The sequence below is a fragment of the Myodes glareolus genome, chromosome 16 (genome assembly GCF_982192425.1).
Source record: "Myodes glareolus chromosome 16, mMyoGla1.1, whole genome shotgun sequence".
Lineage (NCBI taxonomy): Eukaryota > Metazoa > Chordata > Mammalia > Rodentia > Cricetidae > Myodes > Myodes glareolus.
The window spans coordinates 22,436,804-22,458,945 of NC_142041.1; the positions used below are offsets into that span (position 1 = coordinate 22,436,804).

At 37.9% G+C, this 22,142-nt stretch overlaps 1 protein-coding gene across 7 annotated transcripts in view; it reads right to left on the reverse strand.

Moving 5' to 3' along the window:
• The window catches only part of Fsd1l (fibronectin type III and SPRY domain containing 1 like), a 63,289-nt gene that overhangs the window by 11,507 nt on the left and 29,640 nt on the right, over positions 1-22,142 (reverse strand). For 5 of the 7 annotated variants that reach the window (XM_085677150.2, XM_048420666.3, XM_048420667.3 and 2 more), the window contains 5 exons: positions 12,235-12,444; positions 11,055-11,153; positions 7,140-7,269; positions 6,452-6,484; positions 168-268 (listed from right to left, as the gene is read on the reverse strand). In XM_085677150.2, the coding sequence (XP_085533276.2) occupies positions 168-268; positions 6,452-6,484; positions 7,140-7,269; positions 11,055-11,153; positions 12,235-12,444 (573 nt within the window). The remainder of the gene's footprint in view (positions 1-167; positions 269-6,451; positions 6,485-7,139; positions 7,270-11,054; positions 11,154-12,234; positions 12,445-22,142) is intronic. The other 2 variants (XM_085677152.2, XM_085677151.2) reach the window with 2 other exon arrangements.

The following is a 22,142-nucleotide window of genomic DNA, read 5'->3' on the forward strand; positions in this document are numbered from 1 at the left end:
TCAAACTGAAGATTTTAAGTACTTGTAACTCTCAAAATATTCAGGTTTCAATACAAAAGCTTCTACAGACTTGTTCACATACAGGTAGGCTTTCTAGATGCTAAGTAGGACGTTTGCAGTGTACTTACTATGTGACCTTAAATCTGAGACACTATGCTTTATCCTACCTAGCACTGTGTATGACTCCCCAGTAAAGCGGTCTCTGCTGCCTCTTACTGCTGGTGGCCTGGAGCCTACAGACGTCCGTTTTGGGGATGGTGTACCACTTCTAAAAAAAATCAGAAGCAAAAAGAAAAATATTTTATGTTGAGAATGGTTCATTAAATTAGAATTACAAATCACAGCAAAAGTCTCTGAAAATATTTCTCATTGTGTTGCAACATTTTATTTGATATAAATTATTAAGAGGTATCAATTATGAACACAAATGTAAGAAGTCATCAATACAAAGCAGGCTGAAATGCTAATGTCATGCAGACTGAGCAAGGCTTATACAAAGAGCACACAGCTAAAATAAGAAACAATGCCAAAATGAGACAAGACTTGCTGATGGAAAAAAAATAAGAAAGATCTTGGTATGTTATAGCTTATAAATAATTTGCAATTAAATTTAAATAAAAGCAAAGGCAAAAGCAGGTTCCTTATATAACCACAACTAAGTAGTCATTTTATTAGCAGTAATTTTGTTCTTGAACTTTTCTTCTTAAAAAAGAAAATTACCTGAATCTATGTACTGGAAATACCAAAGTTCAAAGCATGCCCACTACTACAATGAACAAGATCAATACGCTCTCCTTTCATAGCAAATAACATGACAAGCAAACTGGACATTCTCACTCTTCAACAGCTCTCAACACCTTCAAATAGATCAAATGTCCATCAAGGCAACGCCCCAGGTTCCACGGAGCACTTTTTGCAGCCTCAGTTCCTTATAGCTCGTCCTTCAAAATGTTTTTAAAGTACGCTTTAATTATACTGAGTTTGTATTTGAAAAACATTTTCTTTTTGGTTAGCATCCTAAAATTAGGCTGTAAAGAAGCTCAAATGGTTAAGTGCAAGCTTAAGCTTGCCCAGGGACTGGATCTCAGTCCTTAGAGGGGGCAAGGGGCGCTCTGGCCTGTCAACCTGCTTGGTGAGTCCCAGGAAAATAAGAGATCCGGTCTCAAAATACAAGGTGACCAGCACCAGAGGAATACTGCCTACCTATCTACCTACAGTCAAGAACACACGCACACACTCACACATGAAGTAGGGGAGATTTTGAGAGATTATTCTGAAATTATTTAGGGAAAATAAAAATACTTTACTAGCATTACAACTTCGAAGTTTTCCAACACAGGTGCACTAGAATTTTTCTTCCAAAGAAAAAAATTTAGTAGAAAACAAATTACCAAATAAAATTAAAATACAAATTCCTCATAAGCACAAGAATAAAGATATTTAATGTCGTTTCATATGATCCAATAACTTCAGTTTTCATTGTTTAAATGTTATCTTGTTGTCAAGAACAGACTTATTAGATGGTTTTGAATAATTAAACTAAACTGAACTGCTTCAAGTGTCCACTTTGTAGTGAATGATATTAACTAGCATAATTACATATAATAAAATCTGCATGGTTTAGTTTAATTCTTCCTAAAAAAGATCAAAAGTCCTGATTTTTACACAATTTTAAAAATACATTAAAAGTGAAAATTGAAAAAATATTCATAAGCATTTTATTTACATATTGCTGTAGATAAAAACCAGAAGTATATATGAGAGACTATTAACAGTGATTATTTAACATGCTAGAATAAAGATATTCTTTCCTTTAAAAAGTTTTTCCAAATTATACATTATGTTTGTTCAGACAACATGAACAGGGATAAATGAGGACTGGAAAATGAACATTTCTGTAAAGTTCCTGGGGCAGAAGTGGAGCAGGAAGAGCAAAAAGGAACTGAGTGGGAGTCACATGCTTTTATCCCAGCACTAAGAAGGTAAAGAGAGGAATATAAGGTGGAGGAGACAGGAGCTGGAGGCCTCAATGTGTGTGACTCCCAAGTACTGGAACTACAGTGCTCTCTGTTTCCCTTTGAGACTGGATCAGTACAGTGTACCCACAGTGGCCTTGAACTCACAGAGATCCATCTGCCTCTGCTGGGATTAAAGGTGTGTGCCACCACTGCCTGGCTCTGCACTCTGATCTTCGGGTAAGCTTTATTTGTTGAAGCACAAACAAAATATCACCACACATATTTCATCTAAATAAGCCATTCTGTTACGTTGAAGTGTAGAAAGCCCTGCATTAGGTGCAACATTAGGAAAGCTTGAAAAGGAACAGGGTTAAAAATAAAAATGAGACTGGCCTAACATGACTCATAAATTATAACAAAAAGTTTTAAATCTCTGAAATATCTATGCAAGACAAGACATCTGTATAATTCACAAGTATCTGCTAACCTTCACTTGAAGCTGGTATCTGAACGAGCTTCTCTGGGAGAAGACACGCTGGGCACTCAGGACAGCTTCCCCAGGCCGCCTAACCCAGTCACCAAAATATTACTGCACATTTGCCTTCCTCTTGGCAAGTTAATTTAGTTTCATAGACTGATATTTACATATAATAAACAGTTTTAACTAATAAATGTATTTGTAGAAAATACATTTGGAAACTAGAGAGGGCCTGGACTGTGCCTTAGAACAGCAGCCTCTCACTACATCTAGCTGCTCTCTGAACCCCAGTCCTCTGGGAGAGGCGAGCATGCTGACCAGTCATGACTGCGATTGCTTCTCAGCTAAGAGATGGAGAAAGTAAGTAAAAAAAGATCTTGCTGTGAGTAACCAGGCCATGATCAATGAAAGAAGATGAGAAAGAAGAGCGTAGTAAATGTATAAAGACAGCAAGAATTAAAAGCAGCATGCCAGGATGCTATGATGTAGACACAACTGTAACAACTGGGCACTGTCTGTTTTCTTCCTGTTCTGGTGCAAGGCAAGGGATCAGGGATGTGTGTGCACATGTTACAGAAGCACTCTGCAACAGAGCTGCATTCCCCAGGTCCTTTTGAAGAACTCTTAAAACTCAAATTATCACAGTAGCACAGGAGGGCAGGGCAAGGAACCACCAAAGAAGTAAGTAGGTAAATGTTTCCTTTAACAACAGACATGGACTGAAGATGTCAATAAAAAGATAATGCATATACAACCTAATATGTGGTGTCTTCAATATATGGTTGCTATGGTAAGTGAAGTACCTTAGGGAAGGAAAACAACTGTGAACAGGAATCACATACTGTGTCCTCAGCACACAGGAGATATACAGTATCTTTACTAAAATATGGTATTGTTGGTGAAAGGCCAGCTATGTTCTTTCAGTCTTAAAACAGGAAAAAATAAAGTCTTTCGAATTTTGTTATTATTATTATTATATGATTTTTTGAGACAGGGTTTCTCTGTGTAACACCCATAGCTGCCCAGAAACTAGATCTATAGACAGGTTGACATTGAACACACAGAGATCTGCCTGTCTCTGCCTCCTGAGTGCTGGGATTAAAGGTGTGTGTCACCACTGCCTGACTAGGGTTTTTTTTTCTTCAGTTTTCTGAGACAGGGTTGTTCTGTGTAGCTTTGGAGCCTGTCCTGGAACTTACTCCAGAGATCCGCCTGCCTCTGCCTCCAGAGTGCTGGGATTAAAGCATACACCACTGCCCAGCTTAGAATTTTTTTTTATAATGAAGTGTTAAGGTAAATTGAGCAGGCACAACAGAAATTGAGACAGACTGAGATATATTGATGAACTGAAAAGGCACAAGGGAATCAGAATCAACAAGGACATCTTTCCAAACTACACAAAGTTCATTTACTCCTCCACCGGTGGGTTCTTCAACTCTCTGCTGGGAAGAAACTCATTCTGAAACTATTTTACAGACTCAGCACTAAACATTTAGAGGACAGTAACAGTAGAAAGAAGGAAAAAAAAACATTTTACTGAGTCTGGCTTCAAAATATAATATGTGCTCATCTAAAGAACCAGAGAAACATAATTAAAACCAACGTGACTTACCAGTAGTAAATAAATACAAGGCAGCATGAAAAACAGAAGGAGAGATAACTGCTGATGTATCATTAGCCTCAGAATTAGGTTAAATGAAGAAAATATTCCCACTTCAGTACCCCAGACCTCCGGCTCTGCAGTACATTCTTGCAAGGCCCACAGCCATCACCGTGTAAACCAAACAGTCTGCACTATCCAACTTAAAGGTACTCTGGCTACTTAGATTAAGCACTTCTGAGTACCCCTAGAGCAAATTGTTTTACCAGCTTTCCAAATGATTCGCCACTCAATTCAGCTTGTTCACTACTGTTAGGTAAACAGAATGGGTTCCCCTACTTTAAAACAACCATTTTTTCATATTGTCTATCAACAATTCAGGCTTGTAGGCTCATGCTTGGGTCCCAGGCTGCCTTTTTAGCCTTGTCACTCTTAGAGTACTGCAAAACTAAATGTGCGGCCAAAGTGTTCTTTAATTTTTAGATTGTACTTGTCTATTGCATTTCTTCTTGTTCCTCTTCACTGCGAGATGAAATAGCACACACTCTTCCACTTCTACAAGAATCAGTCTAAATACTATTTCTTGAGTAAAGGTCTTTCAGAACCTACTGTGCTAATTTTATAAACTCTAGATCCTGACAAAAACACTACTGTGACATTTCCCTCCAAACACACTACCAAGACCACCCCAGGCAGGTTTCCAGGAGGCTTGAGTAGGGAGCCTTGGTGTCAGACAGTACAGTGGGTAGCCCTGCTCATACCAAGTGTGGAGAACACCTAGTTCCCACAGCAGAAACTAGAGGGACTCATATCCCTTAACTAAAACAACTCTCAGAGACCAAGCAGTATTCTTGGCCTACTCAGCTTTATTTAGACACCTTTTCTAATGGGGCAATAAGCCCAGGCAAAGACACGTTTTTAAAGTGTACATGAGGGAAGCCAGATTTTGTCGCTGTCCCCACTTCTTTAGTACTCTACTCCATAACCAACACAAACCTTTTGCTTGGGGCTTTCTGCCAGTGACAAGCTCTTCCACCTATAGCCTGTGTTAATTCAGCCAACCTTCCCTGGGTGCCATTCAACTGAGGAAAACAGAACACAGGGTAGGTAGACACCCTTTACTTTGAGACCTTCTCTACACTATCATAGCAAGTCAGCCAAGCCTTGCCTGTTATAGCTGTTTGGCACAGAGTTCCAACTGACCAGCACAACATCTGGCAGTTGAACATCTTTCTTTTAGTCCATCACTACACACAGTGATCACCTTGTATCATTGTTTCATTATATATATCTTATCTATACGACTTACATTAAGTTTTTTGAAAGCAAGGACAGTGGTTATCCCTATAAATCCCATAATATCTATCATATATTCCATAACAAACAAGTATTTATGAAAAAGATAAATAAATGTATACATGTTAAGCAGTCTTAACACAAAAATCTAAACTATTTCACTGCTGAAAACTCTTAGCACTGAAACGATGCCATGAGTGGGCAATGCCATATGTAAGCTGCAGCATGTAATAGTTAGAACAATGGTACACTAAAATATGGCAAATTACTTTCATTTAATTGAGGTGCACATGAAACAAATTTTGAGTTTAGAGTTGGTTCCTAACCTTATGATAGCTCATTTATATAGGCAAATATTTCAAAATCTAAAATAGTTTTGAATCTCAAGGGTTTCAGGTAAGAGTTACTCATATAACATTCCATAAACAGCCATCATATATAATACCCTTAAAAGGAGAAAGATATAACAGTGTGAAATGCTAAGTACAGTCTACAATTTTCCAAGCTGCCAAATGAAACGTTATGCAGTCCATCAAATTCAACAGCATTTTAAAACACAAATGCAATCACTTTCACCAATAAATCAAAAGGCAGAGACGACTCTGAGAAGAGAGTGCATGTGGGCATCTGGTAAAGATACACGATATCTTCACATAAACACCTTCTTACTTGAGCAACCTGTAATGATCCCTGTTTATAGCACTGTCTTAATCATTTTATCAATGATGTTCATTATTTTTAACTGGATACTTTTGAAATTACGTAATTACAGAACAATCCAAGCCTGTCTCTTAACAAATGCACATAAAAGCAATCAATAATGTTATTGAATACAGTGAAACAAGAAAGATGCCAAGTATAAGTAAAAGCAGCGTAAAAATCAAATGAGGAATAGTCGTTTTAAAGCATAGCACATGTTATCATATCCATTGTAACTCAGAGAATGCAGTGTACTACGATGCTGCAAATCCAAACACAAGCTACCAATAGGGACAGTCTACACAGAGCAGCATTTTAACTCATGAAGGCTGCTGCGATGGCGTCTGCTTATTGGTTAAAAGAGATTATTCAGCCAAGCTAGATACTAAGTCCTAGAACAAGACAGACACAAATCGTCACCTTGCGTGTTTCTTCAGTGAAGTAACATGGACACTGTCAGATAAAAACAGGCAACTGTTAAGACACTACTTTACAACTTAACATCTAAGCACAGAACTGAAAGCTTGCTGAGCGGGTTTTCATTCACTGTTCAACCTGCAGACATTACCATCAGTCTGAGCAGAACTGTACCATTAAAAACTTATGCTTTCCATATTTTGATTCATGTAGGAAAACATAAGAAAACAAAAGCCCCTGAAGCCTGCCTCTTGAGTGCAGTGGGAGGCTCTCCAGCAGCAGCTTTTGGGACAGAAATGCTCAAAGCTGTCATTTAGTGCAGCTCTTTCAGATAAAACAGATGCCCTATAAGTCTACACAGAGGTCAAGAAACTTTTCTGTAACTAATTCAGATCGGTGCGCCTATAAACTTTAAAAACAGATGGCTGAAATAAAAATATGAACACAATAAGGAAAGAAATTAAGAAATTCAAGTTTTGACAGTTGATAAAATATTCTTCATCTCTGAGTTGCTAATATAATAACAAACGTATTACTGAGCAGAATAGACATTAAAATTATGAGGTATTGTCAAATAAGAATCAACATACAAGCACCTGTCCATACAGTAAGAATTTCAGTAACAGTCATGGCCAGAGACAAGTCAATGCGTAAGCACCTGTCTACAGAACAGGTGTAATGACTGACTTACCTGCCCTTGTTCTCTTTTCCTTTAATTTTACTTTCTTGGCCTTTTCCTCCAGTAGGATCCCACTCTACACAGGAATCTTCAACTTTCAAGTTCAAATGTGATGATGAGTTATCTAAACTGAAGTTAAGAGCTGTCCAAGACAATGTTTAACAAATGTGAGACTTCTCCACTGTCTGGAACACACCTGCCGTATTATTTCTTATTCCCTAAGCCAACTCTGTGCAAAGAGAGAAAACTTCCAATCCCTAACCTTCACACAAAAGCCTCTCAATGCTTAGGCTGTGGTCTGTAATTCCCACCTATTTTCAATTACCTTCTCTGCATAGCTTACACACTAACCAAGCACAGCGCATGTGCACTGCCGATGGCAGTATCTCTGCTTCTACAGAACTCTCAGCAGTAATCAAGATTGCATGTTGTTAGAATTATCAGTTGGTTCTCAGGTGATTATTCTGACTGAATGAAAGGGAGAGCTGGTCCAAGTATGGAGGAAGAAAAAGCAATACAGTATTGACAGAGTGGAAGGGAAAAGCATCCACTTAATGAAAAAGGTAAAGAAAAATATAAAACAACCTATGCTTTTTAGATTATTTGATGTATTTGATGTTTTGGGGAACTATATGTACTGTTCAAAGTCCTTGGAAGTGCTTAGTGAGGAAACAGCTTCTCTTTCTAGAAACTGAGAAAAAAATCATTAAAAGAAGTGATCTCCCAGCTGTGAGATGCGGTTTCTGTTTGTAATGCAGGAAGGAATCGCGTATATAGTTACAAATTAATCTGCTCTGCTGCCTCCTACCAAAAGTTTATATTTATGTTAATTATAGATTAAAGAAACATACTTTACAACACACCTTTGCTTACAGATACTAGGTGGAATTAGGGAAGGTCTCTTTTTGAGCCTGTGATCACCAAACAAGAGAAGCACGTAGAGCCCAGTGATTACCCAGTGGATGGAGCAGCCTTTCATCCCTGATTTTGGAAGAGCAATTCAATTCCATCACACATCATAGCCATTGTTCATTGTTTCACTTATGACACATCTGAACAAAAACCTACTGACTGCACAGCTACAAATGTCACACTACACAAGGAAGTCAACCACTTTCAAAAGCTGCATCTATATAGAAGTAAACAGACAAGAATAATTGCAGCTTTTCAGTAAAAAGAAGATAGAATTCTTTACTAGGTAGATACATTGAGACATTTCTAAAGTCAACTGCTTTATGAAAACAGTTATATTCTGTATGTTAGGTATTCGGTTATACAGCTAAGAGCATTTATATTTTTGAAAGAAAGAAACCTGGGTTTTATCATGGAGGTGCCATCAATTGTCCATAGCTTACTAAAATTCTAAGGCCATCAGAAAGAAAAATCCTGGGCTATTCCTTAATATTTCTTATGATGCAGTAAAGAGCCATCTGGGTGGCAGGAAAAGGCACAACCCTAAACCACTTGTGATCCAAATCAGATACCACACCGTCCAAACACAAGGGCACAGGATTCCAAAAGTGAGTCATGTTTAGTCTTTTTCTTTCTCCTGACACTAATACTTAATCTGACCTCTCTTAAGTCATACATGGACAATACTCTAAAACCAAAGAAGAATGGGGGGGGGTGCTGAGAAAAGACTTGCTGTCTTGAAGGTAAGACCCTGTGTCTTATACTACAGACACTATTGTTTACAGTTGGAGAGAAGTTTTGTTAACTAGTAATATCATTTATATTTACATGGAAGGAAAGGATAACATACCTTAAAAATTCTGGTGACAAGAACTTACAATACTCATCACTTTGACAATTTTTATGCCAAAAGGAATAATGCTACATATACTGAAGGGACCGAAATAAACAATGTTAAGTGTATCATAGTTTTATGGGCCTGAACTATGTAATTGCCACTTCCCCTCCCTCCATTCTCTACTGGTATAACTACTGGTATAACGACTGATATTGGGTAGTCAAAAATAGCAGGAACAAGCCAAGTAACTTACTAAACAACTGTTCAACTGTTTTTTTTTAAATCTGGACTCTTTTTTTTTACAATGCTTGTGTTTTCATTAATAGTCACATCAGTGCTACAAAATAATCCCAGAAATTTTATGATCCATAGTCACATAAGAAACAATTTTAGAATCATGGTTCCTGGGTCTCAGGGTTATACTTTAACCTAGGTTAGCCCTGGGGGATTACTTCCATGAAACCCTAGAGACTGGAATCAGCTTAGTCTCTCTCTATGGATCCCAAGACCAATTAAGAGTCTGCTGGGTAAAATCCAGACACTGCTAGAGGAGCAGCTATCAGACTTCCAGGAGGCCATAAGCCTACTAGTTTCCAACTTAATTTTCATGAAATTTACAGCTTGTCAGAGTTAGATCCAGGTTTGTTCACAAGGAACACCAACAACCCAAAGATCTGCTGCTTCTTGGGGTACATAATTACAGTAATTCACTCTTTCCTGACAATGGGCAGAAGTAGCTCAAGTCACATAGAAAAGATTATCTGCCTGAAAATTTGACAAGACTTTAAAATATAGAAACCTTTTTAAAAAACAGTAATATCTCAGTTTGATAATAAATAATTCAAAGTAATTACATTTCTTCACTAAGCTATGTATAATTCTCAGGTAAAATTATTAGCTAATTCATATTACTTCAACAGGGAATTTTTCTAGGCCTTTATGCCATAAACATTACTCTGAGTTTTTATCATCAGAAACCTACAGACCTTGAAAGCCAAGCACTTGCCTATCATGTCCAGGGCCTGGGGTCAAGTTATAGGACTTAGTTTAATTGTGGTACATGATTATCATCTAGATCATAGCTAATTTCTAGCATGCATATCTACTCAAATGCATCATAAATAAACTAGAAGTCAGTGGAATGCTCCAAGTCTCAAAGACAGATGACAATGTAGAGTCTAATTCAGCAAGAAAACTCAGGCAGTGATCACCTCACAAGTGGGGGAGCTCTGGAAGAGCGGCTTTCAAAATGGCAAATACCTAAATGTTCTTCTGTGTTACAAAAGGGGACGTTCATAAATCTAAACTTCTCTGAGAGAACAGAACTTGGATTAGAAGCCTACAATAAAGAATTGCCTAGAACCTAGAACAGAATTCTTATACACATCTAGAGCAGCTCTAGGGACGGAGGTAAATATATATTTCAATTTTCCTCTTTTCATTTGCAGTATGGATAGCAGCAATATCCAGCAGTGATCTCTCAAAATGATCTTAATGACCAAATGATTAATTTTTCATTATTGTGACATAAGTGTGTATGCTATGTAAATATTAATAAACTGTATAAATGGTAGTAATTGCAAGAAAATTTGGAAAAAATAGAGAGAACGTCTTGTTGTTGATTCATAATTAATTCTCTGAAAATTACAGACAACTTCAGCAATGTTTACATATTTACGCTAACCCAAACTGTGAACTAAACACCCAGAGGCAAGCATAACATCACCAGCTCAGGACAGTGCAATGGCTTAGCAGATAAAGGCACCAGCTATCCAGCCTACTGACCTGAATTCGACCCTGAAACCTGCACAGTGACTCCTCCAGGCTGTCCTTCCACCTACGCATGCTATGGCACATGCCCCCCCCATAGGCACACAAAATAAATAGAAATCTAATTTAAAATTAAGAAGAAACCAAATAAATAAAAATAAAAAAAATATTGAAAAATACTATCATCTCAGTCTATTTTGCCCACAAAATATAATTATAAGGGAAAAATCTACTATAAACCACTACTACTCTAGTCCTGTTTCCCTGCCTTGTACTTCCCACTTTGGAAAGCCAGAAGTAGGTGGCAGGAAGGAATCCAACCACACATGAAAAGACCCTGACAAAGTCTTGAATAACTTCTGACAGCAAATTCTCTCGGCTGCTGTGCAGATGGCTGCCAGCCTTACCTTTGGTCTCTAAGGTCACTGGATCAGAATACTCTCCAGCCACAGCCTTGTTGCAAGCTCGCACTCTGAAATTCATATACTTTGAATCAAATTTTAAGCCTAAAAAATGAAAGTTTTTAGTCATAAAAAGAAAGGAATTCCTTCCCAAAAGTGTGAGTGTGCATCATCAAGCAGACATTCTCCTTCTTAGAAAGCTCTTTACTTGAGAAGAGTATAGACTTACGGTAAATGGATGATAATGACTAAAAATCAAACTAATGATTTACCTAATATCTTCTTCAAAATAAATAAATTATACAATTACCAACAGTTTCAACATAGTGATAACTAAAACAGCATCCTCTCAGACTTCGTTAGAAGTGGCGTTGTGCTGGGTGCTGCTGCCAACCATGCAGGTGTGCTGATTAGCCGTGGTGTGCTGTATGCACTTGGTGTCTACTGTACAGAACACCAGCCCCTGGGAAGGAACTAGTGCTCAACCCGACAGCCCCTAACGTAGCCTGCTCTGCACGGGAGGCACCAAAGAGCTCAGCTAATATTCTGCCATTCACACCATCAGAAGTCCTCATATACTAAGAAACCTTTGAAGAAGCATCCAAAAAGCCAACACACATACACACAAAACCTTAGTTAAGTCCCAATTTTGTGTTAACATGGAGATAATCAATCTTGTGACAGTGAACACAAATGGGGTTCACAGCATCCCTGGAAATGTGGAGGTTTGAGTACAATAAACAGTTTCTTTACTTAGTCAAAAAATAAAATAAAATTAAAATTAAAGATTATCTGGACATGGTGGCACAGGCCCAAATCTTAGCTCAGAAGGCAGAGTTCAAGATTGGCCTGGTTCATAGTAAGGTACAGGCCAGCCAAGGCTACACAGTGAGTCTGTCTAAAAAAAAAAAAAAAAAAGATTATTTTGTTTCTATGTTATTTGTTTCTACATTATTCTAAATACTGTTTCTATATATTCTTTTATATTTGCTTTATATACACTATTTAGCAGGTTGCAGATATTAAGTAATTAAAAGTTTTACTGATATTTTAACAAAAATTAATTCACACAATAAATATCTAAAAATCAGTTTGGATAATAGAACTTAATTTTATCATTTAAAATAAAATATTTTTATCACACTTATTTTCTAAGGATTAGATTCATGAAATGCTCTCAGGATACCTGATAACGTATGCTCAGTCCCCTTGATGTTATCAATCACTTCCCAGCACCGCTCGTCCTTCACACGTGGGAGCCCATCGAAGTTTGTTTTCCTGTACTCCATTATGAAGTGGTCAATCTTACTATCTTCTTCAGGCATCCTCCAAGCTACCGTTACAGAGTTGTCAGCCACCAGACACTCTACTGGATCTATCTCTGGAGCTTTTGGGACTGCAGAGAAGAAAAGGGGACAGGGGATATCATTCCTCATATATTAAAACACTAATCAAATAGTTATGCTTGGCATTCAACTTTTGCTAGTTCCTCTTTTAAAATATTCAAAAATGAATCAGGCTAAGAGAAAGGATAACATACAAATTCAAAATAATTTTTTCTAAAACCTCTTTCACTGCCAGACTATAAAAGTTTGCATTTCAAAATTTTCTCAAACACTTTTGGTCTATTAAAATTCTGAATGGCAACAGGTAAATTCCAAACATCTATCCATATTAAAAATAATCAAGAATGACTTGTTACTTCAAAACATATTTTAAATCTATAATTTTAAATGTTATTTGATACAAATTAAATCAGTATTGACAAGCTTTGAATATAATGATTAAATTAATTAAAAATTGTTTTCTGTGCAGTTTTAAGACCTTGTTTTTAGTGAGTAGGCAAATAGAGAACAGTTGGTTACCAGGTATGAACAAATACATTAAGTTAAATAACAAGACTAGCTTCTGATATTCCAAAGCAGAGGAAAATGGCTACACTTGAATAGTTGACAATAATTTATTATATAATTTTAAAATAGTTAGATTTTTTAATGCTCCCAACACAAATGTTTGGGGTGATATAATGACAAATAATTTGATTATATCACACTAGACTCCAACAAATTTCACAAGCCTTAAAAAATAATTTTAACATACTAAACAAAACTGAATTCCTCATTTCTCAAACATATTTAGGAGTTGTCAACTCCCAAGAGCTTTATGATATTTTAAAACAAATGAATTCAACAAGCTATAATTAACATGTATGACTGTAAGTTGATTTATTTTCCATAAAAGAGGTTTCATAGCTTTGCAACACTGTATAAATAGCACAGATGTGTCTTGTCTGAAACTCTGCATATACTATATTGATATCATATGTAAATTATGTTGATTAAAAAAAGAGAATTAAAAAATATTTATTTTTCTTGGGCATGGAGGTACATGCCTTTAGTCAAATCTCTTGGGAGTCTGAGTTCGAGGTCATCCTGGTCCACTCAGTGAATTCTACAGGCAGATAAGGCTGCTACACAATGAGTTCAAAACAAAAAATTATTCCTGGTGTGCAAAGCTAGATCAACATTTGAAATTGACGAATATATTCAATAACATTAATAAAGATATGACCATTTAGAAAATAAAAATTATAATGACAATATGCAATATTCATGATAAGAAATTTTAACAAAGAAGGAGTAAGAAACTTTACTAAACAAGAATATTTCCAGGGGGTTGGAGAGAGGGCTCAGTAGTTAAGAGCAGTTATTGCTTTTGAAGACAACCTAGGTTTTATTTCCAGGCCCCACATGGCAGCTCTCAACTGCCTATAACTCCAGTTCCAGGGAATCTGATACCCTCTTCTGGCCTCGGTGGGGACCAGGCACAAACATAGTGCACATATACAGGTGCAGGCAAAACATTCATACACATATAATAAGTAAATAAAATAAAAATATTTTCCAACCTGTTCATAATAATGTATACCTATAACCCCAGCTCTTGGTAGGCTGGAGCCAGAGGATTCTCAAAAGCAAGCAAATAACAACAAAACTAAGGGGAAGAAAAGAAACATCTTCAAAAAAAGACTATAGTTAACAGCATATTTATCAGCGAGAAATACAGGACCTTACCCCAAGACTGCAAAACTAGTGTGAAGATCTTCCCCTCTTATTATCACTACTCAACATTTTACCATAAGTATATTGAAACCCAGCAAGACAAGAAAATAAAACATACACAAACCCAACAAAAAAAATTTTCTTTGCAGATGAAATAACCAAAGGGGAAAACCTAAACTAAACAAATATTAGAAGTGTCAAGAGGCCACAGAATTACTGTAGGGTGTGAAGGATGAGTGCACGGAGCAAAAGAGTATTTAACCACATGAACTCATTCATTGTGGAAATTCTGCTTGGCAATGTAATAATAAATGACGCCCATCAAAGCCCAGAGAATGGTGCAGTATCAGCAGGGAAGCCCAATACAAAGTACAGACATCAGTTAAGAATAAACTGTCAAGCCAGGCATGGTAGCACACACTTTAGTACCAGCAAGCAAGAGGCAAAGGCAGTTAGATCTCTATGTCTACATAGCTCATGAAATCCAGAGCTACATAACAAGACGCTAACGTAAAAATAACAATGACAACAACAAAAAACCTACACACACAGAAATAAACCATCAGCATTGGTCCATCAATTGTTTTGAATGTACCTTATCATTCAAGATGGCAATAATAGGGGAAACTGTAGAGGAAGAAATAGGTTTCAAAATGCTAGCTCTAATATTTGCCTAATTTTCTATAAATATAAAACTATTATAAAAAACCAAAGTGCTAATTTTTATAATCACAGTAGTGTTGAGGAAGACAGCTCAGTCAGTAAAGTTACCACATGAACCTAAGTTTCACGCCCAGAGCTATGCACAAAGCCAGGCACTGTACTAGTACACTTGTATACTCAGCTCTGGGGATGCAGACAAGTGAATCCTTGGAGCTTGATGGCCAACTATTATTCCAATAATTGATTATTCCAATCAATAAGTTCCAGACTGGTATGTTTTGGAATATTTATTTATACTATAAAGATGTGTCCTTGCCTAAGGCATCTTCTGATTACTTTAATAGAGAGCTAAATGCCCAAGAGCTAAACCGGAGAAATTATGTGGGACTGCTGGGGAGAAAGGATGCTGGGAAGAAGAGAGGCAGGGAGATGCCAGAGAGTTGCAGAACAAGCCAGGCACACTGTACAGAAAAGAGGTAACTGAGCCATGTGGCAAAACATAGATTAATAAAAGCAGGTCAATTAAGTTATAGGAGCTAGCTGGGAGCAAGTTTAAGCTAAGGCCAGGCTTTGATAATTCACAGTAAGTCCTCGTGCCATTATTTCCAGGCTGTCTGATGAAAAAGTATTACTACACTGGTGAGAGACCCTATCTTAGAAAACATGGTGGTCGGTGCTGAAGAATAGCACCTGAACGCACACATGCTCAGAAGAAGGCAGCAGAGGTACAGACAAAAGTAAAATACAAAGCAACTGAGGATTAACAAAGTACCTCAGTAAAATAACAATAAGCTGAAAGGAGGAGAAGGTGACCAAGTTTTAATGAATATGAGATTGCCCCAAAATTCATTTTCTGTGTAAATAATTATATGAACAACTCTCATATGCTACATCTTAATAAGACAAATCCCGTCACTGCCATCAGGTTTGTCCTCTGAGATGTAGCAGCTGCTCGTCTCTACTGCTGAGAACGACGCCGACTACCCAGTGTCAGAGACCAGACCACAATGCCCACAATGCCCTATAACCTACATCTCAGGTCAGCTGACATCTCACGAAAAGTCTATTAGCAGGAAGAGTCTTCTATCTTGTGAAACAGAGTAAACTACTAACAATTGGGGACAAAGGGAAGAGAAATTCAAGTAGTGTTACTTGGGAGGAAAAAATAATTGAAGTGGTGTAAGAGTGATCTACTGAGTTGAATTCCTTTACATTTAATGATTTTAATATTTATTTTATGTGTATGAGTATTTTGCCAGTGTTTATGTACACACACCATGTGCACACGTGCACAGATCAGAATATGTACACACACCATGTGCACACGTGCACAGATCAGAAAGGCACTGGATTCCCTGAACTGGAATGAGCTCTTACGTGGAGACATAAAATCAAATCAAGTCCTCTGAGAAATAAAGTACTCTTTACTGTTGACCAATTTCTCCAGGCCCTGCATTAAATTATTGATAGGGAAGGATTTACTATTGACACTTTGTCAACTCTTTCTTATTTGTCATGCAGTTCTTCTGTTTCTTCTTGTTCTCTTCCTTTCTCCATTAAAAAAAAGTACTTTGATCAGGTTTCATTTCCTTTTTCTTTATTTCTACTATTGCTAGGATTTGGAGGCAGTGTGGTTACCATGTCATTTACGTAAAACACTGTGGTATTATCATACAAATATATTGGTTTTTATTCATGTTTACTGATTCATAAACACTTTATCAAAGCAAGCTAGAGAAACTCAGAGAATAAGTTATCATTCCTTTCTAGTCAGAGAGGTCTCAGAGGAAGCAATGCTAAAGAACCTAAAGGGAGGGAAATGTTGTGGATTTCCCTCACCAACGCCATTGGTAATCAGATGTATGCAATGAAGTCTCCATAACGACCAAAATGAGTAGCTTCAGAGAACTTCTGGGAAGCTAAATGTTACACTGAGGAGAAAGATAAGTGAGAACTCATCCATACAAAATCCCACAAGGGAAAAATCTCCTGCACCTGGGCTCCTTCCAGACTTCATCCTACTATCTCTTCATTGAGCTATTTACTTGTACCTTTTGAAATAGCCTTTGTAATAAACTGGCAAATGTAAGAACAGCGCTTCTCTAAGCTTTGTGAGCCACTGCACCAAGTCAATGAAACCTGAGCAGTGGGTTGTGGGGATTTCAATTTTAATTTTATTAATATTTTTATTTAATTAAAATATAATCACATCATTTCCCTCTTTCCTTTTATCCCTCTAATCCCTCCCATGTACCCCACCCTCCATTGCTCACTTTCAAAATCATGGCTTCTTTCTTATTGTTTTACACACACACCTAGATATACAAATCCAACCTGCTCGGCCCATTTAGTGTTACTCAAATGCCTGGGGTTTAAGGACTGAGCACTTGATACTGAATAACCAATAAGGGGCTCACCTTTGGAGAAAACTGATTCTCCCTCTCAGCAGGCTCTCAATTCTCTTAACAGCTAGCAGGTTCTGGAGGTCTCAGATTTGCAACTGGGCCTACAGCAGAAATTTTGGGAACTGAACTTAGAACCTGTGGATCTGGTGCTACCTTCAAACAGTGTAAGAAGTGAATCCCGTCAAGAAAACTCGACGTGTGTCTGTTACAGAAGTGACTGTTTGCTTAATCGCAGAGAGAAATACACAGATCTACATGCAACAGTTAAAAGGGAGGGCAGAAGGGAAAGAGGAGGAGAGAAGGGGAGGGGGAGGAGAACTTGAGGGAATGGAATAATTGAGATGGAGGAAGGACAGAGATGAGAGCAAGGAAAGAGATATTTTGACTGATGGAGCCATTATAGGGCTAGCAAGAAACATGGAACTAGAGAAAATCCCAGGAATCCACAAGGATGATTCCAGCTAAGACCCTAAGTAATAGAAAAGGTGCCTGAATTGGCCTTGTCCTGTAGTCAGATTGATGACTATCTTAAATGTCACCATAGAACCTTCATCCAGCAACTGATGGAAGCAGAGACAGAGAACTACAGTGGAGCACTAAGCTGAGCTCCCGAAGTCCAGTTGTAGAGTGGGAAGAGTGAGAATATGGGCAAAGAGGTCAAGACCATGATGGGGACACCCTCTGAAACAGTCTACCTGAGCTAATAGGAGCTTACCAACTCCAGCCGGATGGGGAAGGAACCAGCATAGGACCAAATTAGATCCTCTGAATGTGGGTGACAGTTGTATGGCTGGGGTAGACTGCTGGGCCACTGATAGTGGCACTATGATTTATCTCTACTGCTTGTTCCAGCTTTTTGGGAACCTATTCTCTTTGGATGGATGTATACCTTGCTCAGCCTAGATATAGTAGGGAGGGCCTTGGACCTTCCCCCAAAGCAATGCGCCTTACCCTCTCTGAGGAATGGATGTGGGGTAGTGTGTGCAGGGTGGGGGGCGGGAAGTTGGAAGGAATAGGAGAAGGGGAGGGAGTGGAAACTGAGATTGGGATGTAAAATGACAAAAGATAGTTTGTTTTCTTTTTTAAAAAAAACAAAAAGACACAGATTATGAGACTGAATCATAAAAGAGCCACTTGATAAGTTATATACAAAAAACTCACCTTAAATATAACACCATTTACAGATTAGGCAAAGATATACATGACTGACATGAATGAAAGGGAAATCAATCCAGCTGTGTTAGTTTTGGACACACTGGACATTAGAACGAGGGAATTTTCAAGGATAAGCAGGTGTGTAGCACAAGAAAGAACAAGAGCCTAATTGGACTAAACTAACAAGACTGCAAAGAGACATGCATGAATTCAGGCCCATGAGAGACTTCAAGAGCCTTCTACCAGAAACAGAGAGATCCAGAAGGCGGAACAGCACGGACACAGCTGAACTCAACAGCTCCATAATAACCGCATATTTTGACATCCGTGGCCTGCTGTGGGCAGCACCAGAAGAATACTGAACCACCTGAAATACCTATGGAGATACAGCAAGACAGACTACATTCAATATCTTTATGAAGCAAACTATAAAACCCCAATAAATGAAATTAATGAATTACATTAACGGAGAGATATTCCATGCTTATGAGCAGGAAGACTCATTATTCTTAAGATGTCAGTTCTTCCTGGTTGGTGCAAGCATTCACTACCACTTCAATGAAAAGTCCATCATGTTGTTTTGCTAATTTCAATAAATTCTATTTGGAGAAGCAAACGGTGTGAAAGAGCCAACAGAATACTGAAGGATAGAGCGGGGGACTAAATCTCCTGACTTGCAGCACCTTAAAGCTACAGGGGGTAATGTCGAAAGAAAAAACAGACAGATTAATGGAACTGACCAGAAAATATTTGACTAATCTTTCATAATGGCAATAAAGTGGACAAAAGACATATTATCAACAAATGTCGCAGTGACTGGACATTCACACAGCAGGAGGAAGAGGAGGAGAGACAGAAGCACAAGGACACAGACTTTACATTTTTTTTTTTTTACAAAAAGAAACACAAAATGGATCACAGACTGAAGTGGAAAATGGTGAAAGTATAAAACTCCTAGAAGACATCACAGGAGAACAGCTAGATGACTTTTAGATACAACACCAAAGACAAGATCATTAAATGTGTTAAGCTGGATTTGCTAAATTAAACATTCTAGAGCCTAGCATGACAGTTTATTCTTATAGTTCCAGCCCTTAGAAGGCCAAGGTAGGAGGATCTTGAGTTAACACCATGAACAACTTAGTGAGTGAGACCCAGTATCCAAATCAAGTAACTTAAAAAGTAATGGCAAAGACCCTAACAGACAGCTCACCAAACCACAGACTGAGTACAACAACAGCCGCTTCACTCTATCTGTTATACACACTACAGCAGCCATGAGATGACACCACTCTGTCAACACCAACGCTGACAAAAATGTGGACCAACAGGAACCTATTCAGTGCTGGTGGGAGAATGCAAAATCATAGACTCTTTGGAATACACTTGGGAGATTGGGCATGATAGCACATGACTTTAATATTAGCACTCAGGATGTAGGTAGTCAAATCTCTGAGTTCAAGGCCAGCTTGTCCTACAAGGCAAGTCCCAGAACAGACAATAAACTGTAACAAAGTATATATACTTATATAACCATGCAATGGTGAATCTAAATAAGAATGATCTATTAAAAATATAACAAACACAAAGAAATGACTGATGTATATAATTTACTGCATAAAAATAAAATTTTCTGCTAGGCAATAAAAATGACCATAAACTGATTTGATAGAAAAGTTAAGATGTATGTAATGGAAGGTCAAAGGTAGATGCCACATATAAGACAAAGGCCAACTCCTGCAAGTTGTCCTCTAATTTACACATAACGCTTTATGATAAATAAAAAAAATGTAAAAATTCAAACTAAACAGCCATGAGTGAAACTGAAGTGATCAACAAGAAGCTCACACATACTGTTAGGTTCCAAAGCAAAGCATTTAACAGTATATATGTGTTCTTCCATTTCTTAGGAGAAATGGAATAACACAAGGTTTAATGAAAAGAAACAGTCATTTAAGGAAGGCGGAATATCCAAATACTGCAATTGCATGACTATTTATGACACTTGTCTGGACACTTCCTGCTGGGGATGCAGAGCAGCAGCAAGGAGGCTTCCAAAGAGTCGCCGTGCCAGGCGCGGGGCAGCTCATTGTACACCTGGTGCTGCTCTGCCTTTCCTATGCATGCATTTCCCTCTCCAATAAAGACATCCAGCATAGTCTTTGGAAGCTTTAACTGATGAATGGAGAAACTGCACAGGACAGCTCTTCTCCACTGGTTGCTACCATTTCTTTTTTCTTTCCTGGAAATAATAAATTCCTGGGGTAGAAATTATTTTAACAATGCTTTACATGTTATATGAAATGATTACATGAAAATAGTGAAATTCTAGAGTCATACTACTGGTAAATAGAGATACACCATGAATGTGATGCCAAAAAAGCATCTTTAAATTTTCTTTTTCCTAAGTGTTTTAGAAAACATTACTCTTTGGAGGAGTAGTGGATGGGGAGGGGGTAGATGGGAGAAGGGAAGGGACAGGAGGAGAGGCCAGAGGGGAAACTGGGTGGTATGTAAAATAAATTTTAAAAAGTTATTTAAATAAAAAAGAAAGTAAAGCCAGGTGGTGGTGGTGCACACCTTTAATCCCTGTACTCGGGAGGCAGAGGTAGGAGGATCTCTGAGTTTGAGGCCAGCCTGGTTGGTCTACAAGAGCTAGTTCCAGGGCAGCTGGGCTGTTATACAGAGAAACACTGCCTCAAAAAAACATAAATAAATAAAAAGTAAAAAAAGAAAACTTCTAGAAATACAATTAACAAATAAATAAACAAATGTAAAAGTGTTCTGATTATAGAAAAAAGAGAAAACATCATTTTTTAAAAATTCTGAGATTTACTTCCTAGTATGAAATTTAAGCCCCTCTTCCACTCCCTACAGGTGACCATGTCCTGTATATGCTAGGCAAGTGTTCTACCACTAGGCAATATCACAAGCTCACAAGTGAACCTGTGAGTACTAAAAAGTTAACTGGTAATCAGCAGAATTTTGATACTAAAATTTCAAATTTTCAAAACTAAATTAAACCCAGTCTTTTCCCATGGAAATTCCAAGTGTCAGACTGAATTGCTCAACCCATTTACAGTATCTGGTATTCTCAAACTCTAGAAATGCTATTGCCTAGTGATACCAGTTGTGTGCCAGGTAAGCCCTATGAATGAAAGGATGGTACAGATGTTCTTCAGTTACAAGAGCATTTTGTCACATTAAGGCAACCGTCACTTGACAATATCTTATGTAAAAATTCATAAGACTCGTCTAGTGTGCATCACAGCTTAGCCACACACTCTCACTGCTCACAGTGGCTCTCTACAGGCTCACAGGAACAGTGGCTTCCTGCTGCCGCCCTCCACCACAAACACATCCTGCTGTTCATCACCAATCCAGAAAGACACTGACATTCAAACATGGTCTCTGCTGAATGTATATCACTTAGCACCCTCATAATGCGGAAAAGTCACAAAACAAACCAGTGTTGTCAGGGAGTCTTGGACATACATAGAGTCACCCACTGACCAGTGTTCCTTCTTCCTCTCAGCTACACTCCTTTCTTTCACCTTTCCTTCTACACATTCCTCTGCAGCTCAAAATTTCTGTCATAAATGTCAGGTCTTCCCCTATGCTACTCTCACTGGCTCCTTTAGCACGATGATTATTAACATGGTCTTTCTGACTATGTATCCAGAGAAGGAATGGCTTTGTGCAATCACTTATTTCCTGTTCACAATGTCCAGTTACGTGTGTTTGTTCCCAGACTTACTGTATTTTGTTAGACCATGTTCAGTGACTATCCCCAGGAGGTCTTTTTATGG